The sequence below is a fragment of the Argopecten irradians genome, chromosome 14, assembly GCF_041381155.1.
Source record: "Argopecten irradians isolate NY chromosome 14, Ai_NY, whole genome shotgun sequence".
Classification (NCBI taxonomy): domain Eukaryota; kingdom Metazoa; phylum Mollusca; class Bivalvia; order Pectinida; family Pectinidae; genus Argopecten; species Argopecten irradians.
In genome coordinates this window covers 17,324,489-17,345,648 of record NC_091147.1, presented here as the reverse complement: position 1 = coordinate 17,345,648, position 21,160 = coordinate 17,324,489, and the positions used below count along the sequence as shown (strand labels likewise).

Sequence of the window (21,160 nt, the reverse complement as noted above, 5' to 3'; positions counted from 1 at the left end):
TGTTGTTTTGTATAAATATTTTATTCACAAAAATATACAAATATTTCTTCCATTTCATTCTTGTAGGACAGACGTGCCATAGGACATAACAACAATCAGCACAGGTGTACCTTATTTACATAGAGACCCTTGTTCACATGAAATGATATCAAAACTACGGAAAAGATTCGTACTTGATGGGACCATGTTTGTTTGACATTGAATTATTTTACCTTTGTAGCATACGATGAAAGATGCTGGAGTGAATCTTAAACTTAAATATATGAATAAAAAACAATCTAAACAAGGATCAAATATACACGTGCGTAATTTGTTAATGAACGACGGTGGTTTTTGTAAATGAAAGGCTTTCCATGCTCATATTTGCAGAGATCATAAATATAAAGGGGTTTATCATTCCATGACGAATGCCAAAGTGCCTGTTTACAGTTTCTTATAAAGTTCACAAATTATCAAGTAATATTGGCTGATATGTTGTTGTCCTAATTTCAATAACATTAAAAACAACATAAAAATGTGATTGATTGTCAAATTGAATATGGATATACATATTGTAATGGCAAATAAAGCCTTATTTATCCGAAAAAATCGACACAATATATAATATCCAAAAGGTGAAAATTAGTAGAAAATAAATAACGTAATATACAAATGTAAATCACCGGTAAAAAAATAAACACAAAAAATACACTGTATATCAAATTCGTTATCAGTAGAACTTCATGCCAACTAAAATTAGTTACAGAATGATAAGGGTACTTTGGATAATAAGTTCTAGGCAGAAAATTTATTTTTACATCGGTAATAATTAAGATAAACATGTTATAGTATCAATTTCATATTCTTAGTGATATTACAACAACACCAATGTGCGACACATCCGTGATAATTGTAGAAATAGCCATAATATAGAATAATTCAGGTTAGTCGTAATTTTAGATTGCTTACTATATAATTACGATATCGAAAGAGGGGGCAATCAATGGGTAGAGAGAGAAAACTATATCTGACAAGTAAGGTAAATTTTAATGCATATTCATAAATCTTTAAGACATTGACATACATTGTAGAAAATTCATATACAAATTTTAGATATGTGTAGAAATATAAAAGTATAGAGTTATATGACACGTTTATTTTACATACACACAAAACATGATATTTTCATACAAACTGTCGGATATTTTGGGTAGTTTAAGAATAACATTCTATCTCGTGCAAACACAGAAAGTCTTTTGCGCAGTCATGATAATGTACCCTTTGCTGCTGATTTATCCTGAGTCGCATGGTGAATAATATCTTGTTAACTATACATAAATTTGGTTTCTAATCCGTCATCAACATGTCCTCATTATACATAGTGATCTTACACGAGAAGGATGTACTTAGTATAACATGAATATAGCGTAATTTGTACAATATGTCATGTGTTAAAATGTGTTTAAATATGTACAAAAAATAGATTAACAATATCACAGTCAGTTGACAGTAATAAAATCACTCTCTGAGACAAGAACATAAAAAGGCTACACATTGATTGAATGCAAATGAATTTATAATGTAGTAACGTGTCAGTAAGTTCGAAAAGGCACGGGTTATGACTTAGGAATTATCAGAAAGAAGTTTAAAGAATGCTAACTGAAATAAGAGCTATTAACTGATTTTTCTTTTGAAATGTATAACAAATTAGAAATGTAAAAAAAAAAACCCAGCGGAGATAAAATAAATCCACTTCTTTATTAAGACACAATATGATGTTTCTTAGACAAAAGATGCACTGAGTGATGTAGAGCAGAAAAAAATGTGCCAGTTTGTTAAAAAGGTGTTCTTCTAGAAGCGAAGATGAAGTAAGCCCCGGTTGAAATGCAACAGAATGAGCCGTTACAGAAACAAAGACTATTCTTTAGGACCATAAGTGAAAAACACTATTTGGGAAGACTTCCCTATTTGAAACGCTTCGTAAAAGAACTTAGTAAATGGAATTTGATGCAAGAGGAAAGTCGATAGTTTGATAAAAATTTGCACATAGGTATTTAGCACGCTGGTAAGTCAAAGACCCACTAGACTAATTTGCAGAGGAGTTTTGCTCTAAAACGAAAACAATACTAGATGAGCACAGTGCAGAAGAGTTTTGTTCTAAAACGAAAACAATACTAGATGAGCACAGTGCAGAAGAGTTTTGTTCTAAAACGAAAACAATACTAGATGACCACAGTGCAGAAGAGTTTTGTTCTAAAAGAAAAAACGATACCAGATGAGCACAGTGCAGAAAAGTTTTGTTCTAGAAAAACGATACCAGATGAGCACAGTGCAGAAGAATTTTTGTTCTAGAAAAACGATACCAGATGAGCACAGTGCAGAAAAGTTTTGTTCTTAAAGAAAAGCAATACCAGATGAGCACAGATCTGCTCTGATGTATAACAAGACACAGATACATCAATAGCATAACGATGCAGATCACATTAACGGTTATCACAGTTGCTACTGGCGACCTAGTGACCCAGGAGGATACAGACCAGCGTTACCATGAAAAGTCCAAAGGCAGATCTCCCAGATGTCGCTTTGTTCTCAGTGCCAAGTGCTGGAGCCACGTCCGAAAATGGATTCGTCCCGTTTTTAATAGAACCATCGTCGTAAATGACGCCTTCCGCCATTGCTTGTCGCTTGGCAACCTGACGTAATTCTGAAAGAGTAAAATGTTGTATTAACAGTTGCTTAAGAATAATACACTACCAAATTATATATATAAAAACCAACAAAGACATCGACCGATCAAACGACCGATCGCGACTGCTAAATTAACTTGTGCTTTATCCGTCAATGCGATTCAAGTGATTTTCTTTCTCGTCAGACTACTTCTAACTTACTACCATAACACGAATGTGTGTACCTTACTTCTTGAATCTTCATAACATAACGGTCTTACAGCGATCTAAATGTTCAAACGATCGTAAACCGATCATTATTCTGTTTGGTTATTCTAACAAGCAAGATTGAATTATGTAGAAACCTTCACAGGTTGCTGATGATGCAGAAGCTTTGTTGTAATGTCTGTATTCATAGAACCCAGATGATATTGGTGTGATAAACTAAAAACTTACGTGCTGTGCAGGCACGACAAGATAGGGTACAGAATGTCTTCATCCATCCAGGGTTTATATTACAGTGGTCGTGATTGGCCCAGTCGTCGCAGTATTGAGCCCAGTCAGGATCATTGATGCACATATCTACAATGAACCACCAACAGACATTAGAGAAGCGAAAATTTATATGCCTTTTTTTCATTATTTGTTCAATTCAACTTATTTGACTTAGCTCATACTTATTGCATAATATTTCGATGTTTCATTTCCAAAATATTAATTTGGTACACCGCTAGAATCGTACATTGAATGTGTATTTTGTTCTTACCAATAGTTTGTTAAAATAATTCCGCCTTTGATTACATCAAAACAATACAAAGCTATCATATAAAGGTTGAATATCATATTTATGCGTTCAGCTCAACAGTCTAAATGTAATCTTCTGTTGGCGTTAAGTAAAAGTTAAAGATAATTAACGTTTAAATCAAACTAAAGAAAAAAATCAAAAAAAGGAAAGAAAGACTTACTGTCGTTGGTATTGGTATCTTTATCCTTGTCGGTATCTTTATCTTCATTGGTTAGCAATGTCTTCTTGGTTGGCGTAAGAGTAGTCGTAGGGCATTTATCACATGCTAACATACAGTTGATATGCATGAATGAAGGGTTAATATCACAGTGACCTCCCCTTGCCCAAGGCTCGCAGTCATTGTCTGGCCATCGGTTCACACAGTCGCCTGCCAAAAGACAAATAATTTATTTAAATAACCTGGATGAATTAAATTTAACTGACATACATATCGCCTGCTGTAACCTGATCAGGTAACAATATCCCCTTCCTGACACAGGACATAGCGATAGTTTTGCAGCTATACTACAATTGCATTTAGACACACTTGGGACATCTAAACAGTTTTGGATGAAAAAATGAATTATTTTAGGTGAAAAAAAGAAAGAATTGACCATTAATGTATGGCATAAACTTTTCGTTGTTAACTTCGTTGCTATGGAAACAGAAAAGATGAATTATGAATATTTCTGTTCACGAACTAATTTGATCCAACAACGAAATTACCAAAAACCATGCATGATTTTTCTAAAGAACATATAGATATGTCTTGATTGGTTGAAAGGTTTTAGCCGGAACTGGTCGAAAATTTGGACATGCTTTTTTTCTTCAATTATCTATTTAAAACCATAAGTTTTAATGAATAAAGCTGTGAAAATCATTCAAAAGGACAGACAAACATATATAATGCCTTATAAACGTTAGTTAGAATACATAGGTTATGCACTGTGGAATTCTTGTTTTTTATGCCTTATACATGTTTAGATGGAAATCTACCTTCAGAAATCACTTAACAATTACTAATAATACTGTACAAGTGTGCAATGAAATTGTGGACAACAAGATGGCTTCATGGTCTAACCGTATGTAATCATTTCATTACACTGAAGATGTTATTATAATGATTTTTGGCAGTACTGCCAAAAATCATTTTCAGTCCTTTTTTAACTTGTAAAATTAAAACCTATACATTGAAAGTATTGTAATTCTCAAAATGTTGGTAACTTTTGGAATTGAATAACATATTAAAAGCTCTTCTTGATTCGTGACTATGAAAAATACGGCACATATAACTTTAGAGAATTTCAATGATAAATGTATTTACTATGGCATGTGCGACGATATACTCTCTGTTCACAGGGAATATCAATATAAAAAAGAATATTCACAACACAAACGTATGGTATCAAAATTGTAAATAGTGAACTAGGTATTTTACCTCTGGGCATAGCGGTTGTGGTAGGGGTGGTGTAACGAGGAGTGGTCACTGTAGGCCTGCCCGTGGGTCGGCGGGTAGTTACTCGAGGTGGAGTCGGAGTTACACGTGGTCTACGCGTGGTAGGGCCCTGCCGTATCGGACAGGTACGACATGCTTTCTGGCAGTTATCCGGCATCCAGCCTGGGTTTATCTGACATTCTCCTTGTCTGGCCCATTCTTCACACTGGGTATCGCTACTGTGTCGGTTTTCACAGTCAGCTAAAATACACGAAAACAATTTATCGTCTTTCAATTAGGAAACCACTGGATCTAGATTTATTCGCAAAATATATTTGTTGGTTTTCTTCACAAAAAAAAATTAAACTAAAAAGTTTCACGGTAAAAGTAAGGATGTGTATTAGTTGCTCTTATTTTTTAAATCTTTATTAAGTACCAACAACTAATATATAATTTGCCATGACACATGTCATCTGAGCAGTTGTCAGTGCTATTTTATTTGTATTGGATTTCATTTCAATACGTCAATGTAACGTACTTCCGGGTGGGCTGGCATTGCTGTCACACAGACCGCAGGTGGAGTTGCATGCTCGTCTCATCCACTCTTCGTTGACGATACAGTCACCATTTTCCTTCCACTTCCTGCAGGCGTCATCGTCGTAAAAGTCGATACAATCTCCTCCCTCGCCTGAAACAATACAAAACCGATTGATATAACGCCGTAAAATTTAAATATACGCCTCTAAATATTATCGTCGTACAAATCGACTATTTATCCTCTAAATAATATTGTCGTGAAAATCGACACATTCTCCTCTAAATACTATGGCCGTAAAATTGACACATTATCCTCTAAATACTATGGCCGTAAAACAGGCACATTCTTTTCTAAAAATTATCGTCGTTAATATAGACACATTCTCTTCTAAAAATTATCGTCGTTAAAATTGACACATTCTCCTATAAATATCATTGTCGTAAAAATGTACACTTTCTCCTCTACATATTATCGTCGTAAAAGTAGTCATACTCTCTTCATTCACATTTACCAAAAATATAACCGATTTGTATTCCTATTTGACCCGTAATACGTACCTCCAAGGGGTGTCAGGACTCCACACAGACCGCAAGCCTTGCGGCAATTGTCATTCATGAAGTCTGGGTTAAGAGAGCATTGTGCCTGAGTAGCCCAAATGGTACAGTGCCAGTCGCTTTCAACGTTGAAGCAGGCTGTAGGAATAAATGAAGCAATCATGTTACCCGTATTGAGTAAAATTTATTAATTATACCTTATAAAACAGCGAAACAAGTGAATAATACATATCGGGATAGGATGGCAGGCGGAGCTAATCTTTTTGTTTAAAATCAAATACGGTTTGCATCAAATAATGTATATATACGAAATGAATGAAACTTTGTATGGCTAATAGAAAATACATTTTAAAATAATTTATGGAAATACAATGTAAATTGGCTAAAAAGGACTTTAGGGCATGAATAATTAAAGTAAAACCATTTGGAACTTTGCATTAATTGAATGTGGTACATGGGTGTTTTAAACGGCAGTAGAGAGCAATGGGTTTGCCCACGGATTTGCATTGAATAATACACTATTCCATAATCTCGATTTTCCGAACTCGTAGAAGATTCCTTTTGATTCAGATGCTAATGTTTGACTTTCTTTACTGATCACGAATGAATGTTAGATAAGGATTCTTTACAAACATCAGTTACTCGTTGTCGACAAGCACCCAATCCATCGACCTCGCCCTAAACCTAGTTGTATGTATCATACTTACACGGGTCCCCCTTAACGACCTTACTCTACACCCAGTTGTATGTATCATACTTACACGGGTCCCCATTGACGACCTTGCCCTACACCCAGTTGTATGTGTCATACTTACACGGGTCCCCATTGACGACCTTGCCCTACACCCAGTGGTATGTATCATACTTACACTGGTCCCCATTGACGACCTTGCCCTACACCCAGTGGTATGTATCATACTTACACGGGTCCCCATTGACGACCTTGCCCTACACCCAGTGGTATGTATCATACTTACACGGGTCCCCATTGACGACCTTGCCCTACACCCAGTGGTATGTATCATACTTACACGGGTCCCCATTGACGACCTTGCCCTACACCCAGTGGTATGTATCATACTTACACGGGTCCCCATTAACGACCTTGCCCTTCACCCAGTTGTATGTATCATACTTACACTGGTCCCCATTGACGACCTTGCCCTACACCCAGTGGTATGTATCATACTTACACGGGTCCCCATTGACGACCTTACCCTACACCCAGTGGTATATATCATACTTACACGGGTCCCCATTGACGACCTTACCCTACACCCAGTGGTATGTATCATACTTACACGGGTCCCCATTGACGACCTTGCCCTACACCCAGTGGTATGTATCATACTTACACGGGTCCCCATTGACGACCTTACACTACACCCAGTGGTATGTATCATACTTACACGGGTCCTCATTGACGACCTTGCCCTACACCCAGTGGTATGTATCATACTTACACGGGTCCCCATTGACGACCTTACCCTACACCCAGTGGTATGTATCATACTTACACGGGTCCCCATTGACGAACTTACCCTACACCCAGTGGTATGTATCATACTAACACGGGTCCCCATTGACGACCTTGCCCTACACCCAGTGGTATGTATCATACTTACACGGGTCCCCATTGACGACCTTGCCCTACGCCCAGTGGTATTTATCATACTTACACGGGTCCCCATTGACGACCTTGCCCTACACCCAGTGGTATGTATCATACTTACACGGGTACCCATTGACGACCTTGCCCTACACCCAGTGGTATGTATCATACTTACACGGGTCCCCATTGACGACCTTGCCCTACACCCAGTGGTATGTATCATACTTACACGGGTCCCCATTGACGACCTTGCCCTACACCCAGTGGTATGTATCATGCTTACATGGGTCCCCATTGACGACCTTGCCCTACACCCAGTGGTATGTATCATACTTACACGGGTACCCATTGACGACCTTACCCTACACCCAGTGGTATGTATCATACTTACACGGGTCCCCATTGACGACCTTGCCCTACACCCAGTGGTATGTATCATACTTACACGGGTCCCCATTGACGACCTTGCCCTACACCAAGTGGTATGTATCATACTTACACGGGTCCCCATTGACGACCTTACCCTACACCCAGTGGTATGTATCATACTTACACGAGTCCCCATTGACGACCTTGCCCTACACCCAGTTGTATGTATCATACTTACACGGGTCCCCATTGACGACCTTACCCTACACCCAGTTGTATGTATCATACTTACACGGGTCCCCATTGACGACCTTGCCCTACACCCAGTGGTATGTATCAAACTTACATGGGTCCCCATTGACGACATTGCCGTACACCCAGTGGTATGTATCATACTTACACGGGTCCCCATTGACGACCTTGCCCCTCACCCAGTGGTATGTATCATACTTACACGTGTCCCCATTGACGACCTTGCCCTACACCCAGTGGTATGTATCATACTTACACGGGTCCCCATTGACGACCTTACCCTACATCCAGTGGTATGTATCATACTTACACGGGTCCCCATTGACGACCTTGCCCTACACCCAATGGTATGTATCATACTTACACGGGTCCCCACTGACGACCTTGCCCTGCTCACAGTTGTAGGTTCCGTCTGGACAGAGACATTCACAGTGCTGATCTAGGAATCCTCCATTGACGCAGACCTTACTCGCTTTGTCACAGTGATCTGATAGGAAGCACAATTTAGTAATAATGAATGACATTCCTGAATGTTCATCAAACGACACACATGATAGCACTACAACAGCTAACTACCTCTACCGATGTGTCCTCTCCTTTTGTGGTTTTGAAGAGTAATGACAGAGAGTGAAATAAAGTCCGTATTAATCTGTCATGAGTCGTTTGTTTCGTTTTGTTATTTCCATAATTGTTATACTAAAACATGTAGTCTTCTAAGGTGTGATTAATGCCTATATATGTTTTGAATTTTTATAGACAAAACAAGGCTACAATGTTAGTATGATTTGAATTTGTTTGGTAATAATTCTATGACTAAAATGCTCTGAATTCTGACATAGAATACCAGTACGAGTCATATTATAAAATACTAACCCGATTGATCTTCTCTTGTGTAATAGTAAAGCTTGAATATCTACTCGAAATGATAATTGTCAGTCAAAAGATAATCGACATAATACAGTCTAGGTATGAAATAACATATTCTCACATTAAAAAATATAGGTGTGACGAATACAAAATGAATCAAAAGAGTAAATCATCACCATACCATATATTACACTGTATTTTGTCACCTCTCCGGAAGGCATTAAAATCGTCCTATATGTGGGAGTTAAACTGTTATAACATGTCACTGTATGGCATTTGTAAATAATACGATTGTGCACATTACTGAAAGAATTTATGTCTGTATAATTACTTTATTCGTGTAAAATATACCGTGCGTTACTTTTGTGGATTCGACCAGTTGTGTTGAATCGATACGACATCGCCTAATGTCCAGTACGAGTCATATAATAACATACTAACGTTTTGGATTTTCCCAATATGGTATCATCCATATGAAAATTATAAATGACACAGTTGCGTTCCATTACAGATACAGCAGGTCCGTACCGGTACAAGTGGTACAAACCCGCAAGTGGACTCCATTTAAAGAGTGCCAGCTTACCGTTACAGCCGTACATGTTGCTAACAGCCTCGATATCAGTAAAGGACAGCTCCTTTTGCCACACACGCCCTATTTCTTCCTCTCTACCTGGCTGGGTAGCCCTGATCGTCTGGGAGCGACCGTCTCTGGAAAAGGCCTGTATTGGCACAACCAAAACGGAGTTTTATAATTGTCTTTAAATTTCTTCCTTTCATATATTAAATTTATGTATCATTCAATTGCAGGAAAAGAAAAAATGCACAAAGATTTTATATGGAATAAAAAAAAAATACTTGTAAAACGATTGTTTTGCAAAAGAAACATTGAACACAATAATGAATGGTAGATTCGGAAAACAACCTAAAAGCATAAGTGAATCTTTGCGAAGCCGTCTATCAACAAGCTTTATTTTATTGCATTTTGTGATATAGTGTCCCTAACGTTATAGTAGTGCACAGAGCATGAGTATATTTGGCCACAACTAATTCCTGTCTGCATGTAAACTACACGGGTACGTGTACTTACCGTGATGCCGTAATGCATGACTGATGAGTATTCGTATGACACATTGTAGGCGTTCACCTGACCGGGAGGGTACTTATTGAACCACTGCAACATGCTTGGCTCTACATTCCTACCAATGATCTCGATGAAACCGTCTCTGATTGGTCGCTGGTGCTCGTGAATCAGGCCCAGGGCGTGGCCTATCTCGTGTAGGTACAATCCTTTCTGTGAACAAATACAGTTGATATAGTTAAATCTGTCGCCGGTTCTTGTGAATGAGGTCAAGGGCGTGACATATCTCGTGTATCAAATTCAAATGTATAAACCATTCTCTGATTGGCCGTTTGTGAATCAACCGAGAGTGTGGCTTTTCTCGTGAAGGTAAAGTTATTTCTGTAAAATATTCAAATAACTAAAATTGGCTCTGATTGTCGCTCTTGCGCCTGGATCAGACCGAAGGCTTGGCTTATCCCGTCCACTTTCTCGGCTGTAAATTACGTATAACCTCTTTTCGCAAGAAAAAATATTTAACGATTTTCATATAACTCGGGACAATTGGATTTTTTTATCACGAACTAAAATTTTATGATTTGTGGAATGAGAATATATGAATTCACCACTACATATATTTTCATGACTACAATTGTGTTGCAAAATCGCAAAAATATCACCTCCACGCAAATCACCTGCTATATGGTATTAAAGATATATTTGCTCACCCATCTACACCCATTAGCGTCTAGATTGAGGAGCTGAACTCTGCCCGTCATACCAAGCTGAGAGTTACATCTGGAAAAGAGAGATAAAATAAGCTTAACTGAGAGTTACACAGAGAAAAGAAGGAGAAAATAAGTTCTTATGAGAGTGGCACCAAGAAAAACGCACACAAAATACGTTCTAATGAGAGTTACAATTAGAAAATAGACACAAAATACGTTCTAATGAGAGTTACAATTAGAACATAGAAACAAAAGATGCCCTTATGAGAATTACAATTAGAAAATTTATTTATAAAACTCCAGAGGATGTGTTATTAACTCATTATAAAAAGATCCTTTTCGATCGATAGCTAGTTTCACTAAATATGAGATAATTTACCCAAAGCCGTCATTGAACAGGACGTAGTTAACATCTGATGGTCGTTTTTCCTGGAATCGCACACAGGTGTATTTCTCCCATTCTCTCATTGCTACCTTTATCATGTAGATGTCCTCATTACCTGTAATGTTTAAGAATAGTTTGTTATAACAGCTTCATCATCAATTCCTAAAACACAAAACTATGATTAACTAAGTTGTGTACTTCTTTCGCCTAAATAACACCACACTAGTTCGTTTGTATGAATGTATTTGCTCCGAATTTTTAAAAGACATAACGACTACTAGCTAGGTTGTGTATTTCTTCACTATAGACAAAATATAAAGATGACTAGTACTAGGTGTATATTGTCTCTTCGCATATGTCATAGTTATCTCCCTTGCGGGTAGGTATCGATTGTATCGTCAGGATATTGTGAGCACATATTACGGCGTTATACCAGATAAATATGACATAACAATCAGTACCAACCCGCAAGAGCTGAAAACTCTGTAAAAGGCAAAAACAGACTATACTATCATATGATAATGTGAAACATTTAAAAGTCACAATCTTTTTCGGAGCAAAACATAAAAGTTTCTTAAAAGCATTAATAACATCAGAAGTTACGATACCAAACATATGCAATATTTCCTGCGTAATATTTGATAACAGTGGAGAGTCATTTCGCTGCTTTGCCGTCTGGCGCAGTGAAAGTCAACTACCGCGCGGTATTTAGGACGACGGCGGGAAACATAAGACGACCCGCGTTATGAAAATGAAAATTTTATATATCTTAATCAAATTGTTCAGAAGATGGCGATACGTGTAGTATTAACGGCAAGCTAATAATTTTGCGGCTCTACAAAATTATCGGTCTTGTTTTACATTGATTAAAAGCCGTTTCGTAAAGGTAGTGGGCCATGAAATAATATGGAGGATATGAATATTTTTCCGAATGTGTCACTTAATTAGGTAAATACCAAAGCAAAAAACGTTTAACTTTAAATTTACAAAATTTAGTGTTTGAAAGATTGGCCTGTTCCTAATACTTAACATATGAAATATTGCTTTAAAGCCTATTAGCTGGGTACTTTCAGAATAAAACAAAATAAAACACGTAGTATAGTAATATAGCGACCTGATTTACTTGAATGAAATATTATACGTACTGAATACTCCGTTTTTGATATCATAGACCATCACACCTTGCGGCCAACGGTAAACAGTATTACGTACTGCCTTTCTCTTCTTCCTGAAATTTAAACCATTTTACTATCTAATAAAAAGACATAACAAATATATGTACGCAAACAGTTCTATGATTTGCTGATATATCTTTAATTTAATCCGTACATAACTGTTGTAACAGTTTTCTTTATCACTTAAACCTTAACTAGAACACTGAGGCTTCATATCACTGTCAATATAAGGAGATGGATCACATAAAATTTTAAAAAGGGTATGTGAAGTGATTATCAGACTTTAAACACCAATGAGAAATAATATGCAGCGATATTTAATGTCTCGATATTCATAATAACCAGGACGTATTTTAACTACTGTTCCTTACCGCCTGGATACAGTCAGAAAGCCATAAGGATCTCCGATTGACATACATAAAGTCGTATTACAGGAAAGTTCATGTTGAATTTTGTTCTCGACTAAATAGATTAAAGTTTTACGCGCCGTATTTTTCATACTTACGAATCAAGATGAGCTTTTAATATGTTATTCATCACCAAAAGTTACTAACATTTTGAGAATTACAGTACTTTATAATTTATAACTTTATAATAGGTTATAATTTTACAGGTACAAATAAGAGCTGACTATCAAAACTCATTATTTACATCATAAGTGAAATGCAATAAGTGCATACGGTCAAACCATGAACAAAATGGTGGTCAACAATTCCATATAACATTTTAACAGTGTTATTACGTATTTTAAAGTGATTTCTGCAGATTTATTTCCAACTGTTCATACATAAGGCATAAATAAACCAATAATTTTACAATACATAATTTTTGTTTTGTAAATAACGTTTTTAAGTCATCTGAAGCCATTTAAATGATTTCCATAGCTCAATTCATCAACACATATGGTTTTCAATAGATGAATGAAGAAACAACATCATGTCAATGTGTTTGGTCTATCATGTGGTGCAGGTGTAATGGCGTAAAACTCTAACGAAAATTATCCTACAAATTTAAATAATTCCATAGAATTATATCTGACCTTTTCTTGTTGTGGTCCGGATAAAACGCTTCATACTGCTCTGGGGTCAGCATCAAGTCGAGTTCTGCCAGCTTCTTACCGTCAGGTATCTGTACCAGATTGGCTATCACTGAAAATAAAAATAGATCGCATTTCAATAGTGTCCCTGAAGAATATCTACGTTTGGTTGGCTTATTGGTTGTGACGTTGCATTAACAACAGGTCATGCGTGTGTGAATGTCTTCTGGGAGGCTGTGATATATGCGTGTTGTATCTCGTTATAACAGTGGGACTCTTGTACTTCTTATAGTGTAATCTCACCGAAGCATATCGCCAGAGACATCGAGCAACACACCCAACACAATCACATTATATAGACACCTTGAAACATGCATTGTGGTTGGAAATGACTACTACAGTTAAACAAGCTGAAAACGAATTTATGGTTATGATATAACACTTTACATTCCGGTCAAGTTTCCTATAAGATACATGTGCCTGTTAAATGTGTATAACGAAATATGCTTACAACGAAGTGTGTTTGAAGGTACAAAAAGGATCGCTTTAACCGTGTTTTACTTTAAAATTATATGCAAATGATCAGTTGTTTTTGAGTAGAATTGTGACGGTTTTGTAACAATTTCGGTAATTGATAGATTTTTTTACTCTAGCGAATGTGAATGTCAACACAAATAAACATTGTTTGCATAATCACATCGCCGTTGGAAGGAATTTTCATGTCTAACATATCAGTAAATCTCTGAATTCTACCTTCAGATTTCAATCTTTTCATTGACAACACTACTTACCACAGATAAGAGCTCATATCTACTGCAGGCTTATTAATTTTGATTATACTGATATTCTTGTAGCTTATACCTAGGATAAGGAAACATCACAATGAACGTTAATTGGGTGAATCCTATCCTTTATGACTCAGTATGTAGACCACGTGGCAATGCGTTACAGCGCGTGCATACACTGCATACCGCACGCTCACACTTATCACGCTCTATATAATATCTAGTTGTGGGTATTGTTTCATCCGTACAGACCGATAATGTGGTACTTTAAGGGCAGATATTAGTTCAAAAGGATCCCGTCATATTTGTTTCCGAAATGAGGATTTGATTTGGGGATGGGTATCGGTGGAAAACATCTGGTTTCTGGTGTTCAAATCCTGGTCAGCTTAAGAGGATTAACTTCTAAAGAATTTGATGGCCAAATCAAATGTCGTTTTTTTAACATAGCACCTTTTAATATAATTTGTGGTAATGACTCAGTCAACAAATGAATAAATTCCGAATTGCGTACCAGTTTCAGTGATGATTATTTTTGAACACTATATTGTTATGTTAAGCTATATTAAGCTGACACTACGAACAAGAAACTTGTAATTGTGAACATACATAACTCGGGAACATCCCGATTTCAGTTACAATTCATTTCTTCATATGTTTAGACGTTGGATATAGCTATATTTATTGCAGATACAAGTTATTTTCAATTTTCTTGTAGAAAGAGACAAAATATCCTGTAATTGGCCTTTTAATATTTTACAAGTGTAAGCTGGTCTGGCTTATGTATTGATACACACGTGAAAACAAGAATTAACATAAATATATCTATATCCCATAACACGACATGAAATATATCATTTATAATAAATGTATTTTTTTGTCGATTTGAAAAATATTCTTCTCAACACAATTTTATTTATTAGATGTTGTACATGATTTCAATTTTAATATGCAAATGCCAATCTTATTTATTTTTTGGAACGAAAGGAAAATTACATTAGGAAGTCTTTGGACTTCCTTATTCATCCTAAGCCTATACTTTTACGCAGGTGTTGCTCCTGAACTGCGGGAAATATAGGTTAATTAACGCACCATCCGTGTAACCAGAGCGATCACATGGCCACCACCCCGACCCATAGTAGTACCACACGTCTTGGCAGTACAAAAACATTTAGTTATATAGCATTGTGTTAAAGATTTTATTTTATCAGAAAGCACCTGCCAGAACGTTGAGTATGAAGATGATATATGGATGTATACCATGTGTTATTTGTTATACAGTCTTCTAATATTTATGGTTTTAGTGCATGATCGAGAGAAGGTAAATAAATAATCTATCTATTAATTCTATTGTTTTTTATCAATTTTGTTTAAGAATCATGTTTTTAGTTTTCTCGAAACACCCATATTTAATGTTTTGTATTATACATAATACATAATTAAAAATTATCAATTAATGAAATGTATACAGGTAGAGTATAAATTGCATATGAAATTGTCCCCTGTGGGTAGGGAATCGATTGTGATGTCAATATTTTGTGTGAAAACATGACGTAACAATCATTATCGTCCCACAAGGACATATAACTCTGTAACATACAAATGCAGAGTAGACAATACTCACTTTCGTTATCTCCCATTGTCTTGGATATAATTTGGTCGAGTGTCATATCAGTCCGCCTCTTCCTATCAAACTGGCCATAAACACCGAATATAACACACCATACCTGAAAATGTATGCAGATACTATTTAATAGAATAATCTTTACTGTATATCTCTAAACACCGACTATACCATACCATACCTGGACAATTACGAATCACACTTTATAGAATTAGTTTTACAAAGTGTCTCAGAATACCGACTATAATGTACCATAGCTGCTGGAAATTTACGGATGTTTTTGTATTTTTTTCCTATCCATCTATCTATATATACTGGTTATTAGACCAAATCTGTAAATTTAATGATATATCATAAACAAAAGTTTTCCAACGAAATGTCTATATATATAAATACTGGCTATCTATACATCATGCCCGTGAACAAAAGGAAAATATCAAACTATTTCACAGCTCTTTGTAAGTGAACATCGTGCATAATATATAAAAATAAACATTCTCAAAAAAAAATAAAAAAAAAAAAAATAGATAACATAGACCTCAACTACATTTGTTAACAAATTGACAAGAAATCTATTCTAATGGTAAGAAGATAAACTATTATATAGTTCCATATCGACACATTGCATATTTAAAAAATGTCGAACAAAAATGCTACACAGTTTACGCATATGTCTTCCTGGTTTAAATGTCAACACAGAGCAAGTTATTTGACGACAATGATCACCATATGAACAGTTTACGATAGTAGAAGATAGAGAAACTAGACTAAGTGTTATTTACATGTGCTATTTTCCCGCATTCTGTATTTTTAGTGCTTCTAAAAATTGTTGTACTTCCGCAATGTTTAACCGCGCCTCGTTTTCAATTCAGCATGTGCTTCATGATTTTTTGTCGGTAAAACTAAAAGGCGTTTGCAAAGAATTTACTAACTTCACAAACTAATTTAGATCTTCTATAATGTAGGTTAAATGACCCCTATTTTCGAACTGGAACAGGCTGTGTAACATCTAATTACATTTTAACGAAGTTTAAATTGAAACCGAGTCATTCGATAAGTCAAACTTAGGAATACTGCTCAGTCAGTGTGACTGTATAACCTCGATGATAGATAAGTAACAAGACTATGTTCATCCCTAACGTTACCGACATATGTATGACAACACTCACTATCAGCTAAATTTTGTGTTCATTTTTTTTATAAAAACACTGGTTTGATCCACCGAATTAGTAAAAGCTACATCTGCACTTTTAAGTGAGATAATCTTGGCAGAACCGTTGTTTGGATAGGAAACAAGGAATTTGGGCGGCAACTGGAGTGTGGCTAAATGTGCTGAGTTAAAAATGTTTAACAATCAAATTGAGGTGTGGGTGTGAGCCCACAGAGTCCGGACATAGTGGCCTAATTCTTCATCCACATAGAATAAAATGCACCAACGAAATCATAATTTGAAATCCATAATTCTAATGTTATAGCGTATAGCCCGTTATTTTCGAGAGGGATGTTATTTTCGCGATTTTGTATGACATTGCTATGATCCCCAAAATTTGATTCGTGAAATATTGAGAAATGTTTCACTAATATATAACCTGAAAACCAGATCGCGAAAATGTAAAACCACTAAAATTTAATTACCTTTTTTTAGTTAAAATTGCAAAAAGTTTGTCCCGCGTAAATGACCAGTATGTACTTAGTAATAGAAATATGTTTAATATACAATATTTTTATCAGGTATTCTAGCTGACCTTACAAAGATCTGGTCATATACCGCAGCAAATGTGCATATTCTTTAAAAAAAAACCCGCTTAATTGAGTACAGCATATGGTTCTCTAAATCATCATTTGTTCGATTTAATATCACATTAAGATCCATATAACACAAGATTCAATGATTACAATTTTTCGAAACGGACAGTTGAATGAAAAAAAACCCCATTTTTTTTTTAAATATTTGTGTAATAAATCACATATGAGGGATTCAAACGCTTCATATGGCGATGTTCTCACTCATGAATATATATTTAATATTAGTGAGGACTAAAGGAGCATCAGAGTATGAAAAACCACACAAAACAGATAAATATTGATATACAATATTTAAGAAGAGCCATTCCAAAAACATTACCAAAAGGTAACAGCGAAGTGCTAAAGATTCTGTCATATGCATTTTCTCTTATAAGGTTTGTTATCTTGTGATCAATATTAATTTTCTTTGTCTTAAAGGCCCACTACCTTTCCGAAACGGCTTTTAATTTTTAAAATGGGAATGAAAAACAAGATCGATAATTTTGTAGAGTTGCAAAAGTTATTAGCTTACCGTTAATACTACATTTATCATCACCTTCTGAACGATTTGATTAGAATAAATAAAATGTTTATTTTCATAAAGCGGGTCGTATTATGTTTCCCGCCGTCGTCCTAAGTACCGCGCTGTAGGTGATTATCATTGCGCCAGACGGCAAAACAGCGAATTGACTCTCAAATGTTTTCATATATTACGCAGGAAATCTTGCATATGTTTGGTGTCGTAACCTTATATTAGGTCATCGGTATGCATTTTCTGATGTTATTAATGTTTTTTTAAGAAACCTTTATATTTTGCTCCGGAAGGGTAATGGGCCTTTAAGCATTTATGATAATACCGATTGAATCACATCAGTCTTGACACTGGAGGTCCTATGCCATGTTTGTCCGTTGTCAGTATAATGTGACCGAATAAGGTGTGTTTGTTGAGTGACATTATTCAATACCATATAACTATTAAAAGAGCACTTTAACAATAAAGCAAAACACTGATATACCGCAGTCTCGAAAAACAAACATACATCCACTGCAGACATGGGAGACCTTTGTTAAAAGACCATGGTCATTGATGGGACGTGAATCTAATAGACTAAACCTAACAAAGGATACCGGGATATTTCCACACAGCATATAACACAGTTCGTGTAGAATCTTATATTGTTATGTACAAACAATATCTAAATCACGATCTGGTTATTGGTATCGTTTTGATTTAAAGTATTATAAAGATGCTAAAGTTTCCTCAAGCGATGTAATATTGTCCTATTATACGAAGATTACATAATCTCATAGGTAGGCATGTTTCACAGAGGGGTCACGCGCATGCAAACCTCATACATTCATTGTCTCTCTGCCACGTGCAGCATAGTTTCCAAGTCATAAAGTCTATTTATTGCCTTACATTTTCATTAGATAGATAAACATGGTATAGAGGCCATAAAGTACCTATTAGGACCAATCACAAAGGCCTTTGTCTTTATCATGGTTCCAGCTAGCGCTTTAACAGTTATTACTCTGGACATTATCAACAAAATATATTCGAAAACAATACATTTATGTTGAAACATTTAAAATCGCTTGAATACTAGTATAAATATTAGTTAATAGTATGAGGTGTATTATAACTTTAACATTGCCTCTAATCGGACATATATACATGTAACAGAGTGCCTATGATTTCACATTAACATTATCACGGCCTCCGAAACTAAACGTTACAGTGCGGCTAGTGTATTATACATAACCACGGAAACAATTGGATGATAAGAAACATTGAGAGGTATGGTTATAATAGGCATATACTGCCTAACTTATAAAGCTACGCTGCATAGTTGTTGATGACGCATATTAAAACAATCAAAATAATCATAAATCTTGATAGTAACGAGTATTTTCATTGGGTTAAAATATAAAGTACTTTGTAAAAATAACATCATAGTCTGTAATATCAACCTCAGATACAAATGTGTAATGATTTTATAAAATAAAAAATCCTTAAAAGTTTTGAAAACGGAATTATAGCGAATTTTAAGGACCAGAAAAGATATTTTATATTATAGAGCTATAACACAAAAATCAGTGTGTACTCGTTGTAATAAACCGCCAAGTTATATAAAAATGAATTTAAACTTGGGAAAAATTTGATTGAAATTTGATAGAATCATCTATGTTTCTAATGCATGGTCATGTTCAAATCTTTACAAAATGATTAAATGGTATTTTTCTAGCTTCAGTTTTTTTGGTATTAAACCTATATAAAATAAAAAGATAACATATGTAATAAACAAATTGTTATAAATGAATTTACCGTGATCGCTGTTGCCAAGAAGAATGTGTCCATGGTGACCAACCCGTAAACGTTCACTTAGTAACGATGTTCACCTTCAAATGTCGTCCTGAGCTTAACTTCTATACAGTACTGTTGTAACTATCTTAGTCTACTGTAGGGTGTACCTACTAATATGTACTGTTTAATTTCACCATCAAACTTTTTCATTTATATAGACATCCGATGGGGAGTGAGCAGCCGCATCATCTGGCCAGCAGGAAGGGGCGCCATAGGGGTAACTCGCCGATCGTAATGTCATATGTCATAATAGGCCCTTATATTTAGATAATACCTACGTATACGCAGAATTGCTCATCAAAATGTATATATTGTTATCACGAATAATATAAAAATATGAATGTGACTTCCGGGAACAGCAGTCAATGTGGCTACCGGAAACGCTGACAACACTGTACAAAGCAACAGTACTAAACAATAACAAACCCTCTCAAATATACAGTTACTTGGTACATGCTATGCTATCTTTGAAATTACATTGAATGTTACATATAACCTAATGAGGGTGAGTTATATAATTATACGTGCGTGTGTTTATTTATGTAAAGGCCTATGTACTAATACAAATATTGCAGAACAAAAAAAAATTGTTCCATAGTTGATATTTATCTCTCTATCATCGAAACCTTTGCTGTATATTTCTGATCAGAACATAACAAACGAAAAATAAGAACTGATATACATGTTTTTGAATACATTTCAAGTTGATATTGAAATCGGTAATTTGGTTATATATTTGTATATATTGCTTTGTTTATTCATCTAAGTCGGAATTGGTTTGGGGGATGTTTTCACATCTGATATAGCAGTGATGTCATGGTGATAGGAGAACGATCCTTTACAAGGTCAGTCGGTATAAGTATGTTGTCTAGGCCACTTTGACTCACCCAACCGAACACTTCTGCACATCAATACTAGCGCCGTGGTCTGTAAACAGTTCAACCACCATCAGGAGTCTGTACGCAGCGAGTCTCTCAACATTGACGCTAGGCAGTGCTAGTTTTTTTGGCAGTATTTGATCTATTTCTAAATATGTAAATAATTTAAAGAGGTTTTATCCTAAAGTGCTGATGTTTATGGTATAACTAGGTTATTAAATCATCCTGTTTTATATATATGGCAAGGCAGGCTGTGTGTCTTATCAAGCCATATTTTTGTTATTTACAC

General features: G+C 35.6%; 1 protein-coding gene across 1 annotated transcript; it reads right to left on the bottom strand.

Annotated features, from left to right (window-relative positions):
• Positions 1–2: 2 nt before the first annotated feature.
• On the bottom strand, positions 3–20,148 carry LOC138306949 (zinc metalloproteinase nas-14-like). The gene is made up of 15 exons (XM_069247539.1): positions 19,955–20,148; positions 15,844–15,946; positions 13,441–13,549; positions 12,372–12,454; positions 11,221–11,341; positions 10,842–10,911; positions 10,144–10,347; positions 9,640–9,775; positions 8,554–8,676; positions 5,960–6,094; positions 5,403–5,552; positions 4,868–5,125; positions 3,611–3,817; positions 3,102–3,227; positions 3–2,683 (listed from the first exon to the last, which is right to left on the bottom strand). Exons 1-15 carry the CDS (start codon positions 19,985–19,987, stop codon positions 2,493–2,495), a joined length of 2,049 nt encoding a protein of 682 aa, XP_069103640.1. The 5' UTR covers positions 19,988–20,148; the 3' UTR covers positions 3–2,492.
• Between the last annotated feature and the right edge of the window lie 1,012 nt (positions 20,149–21,160).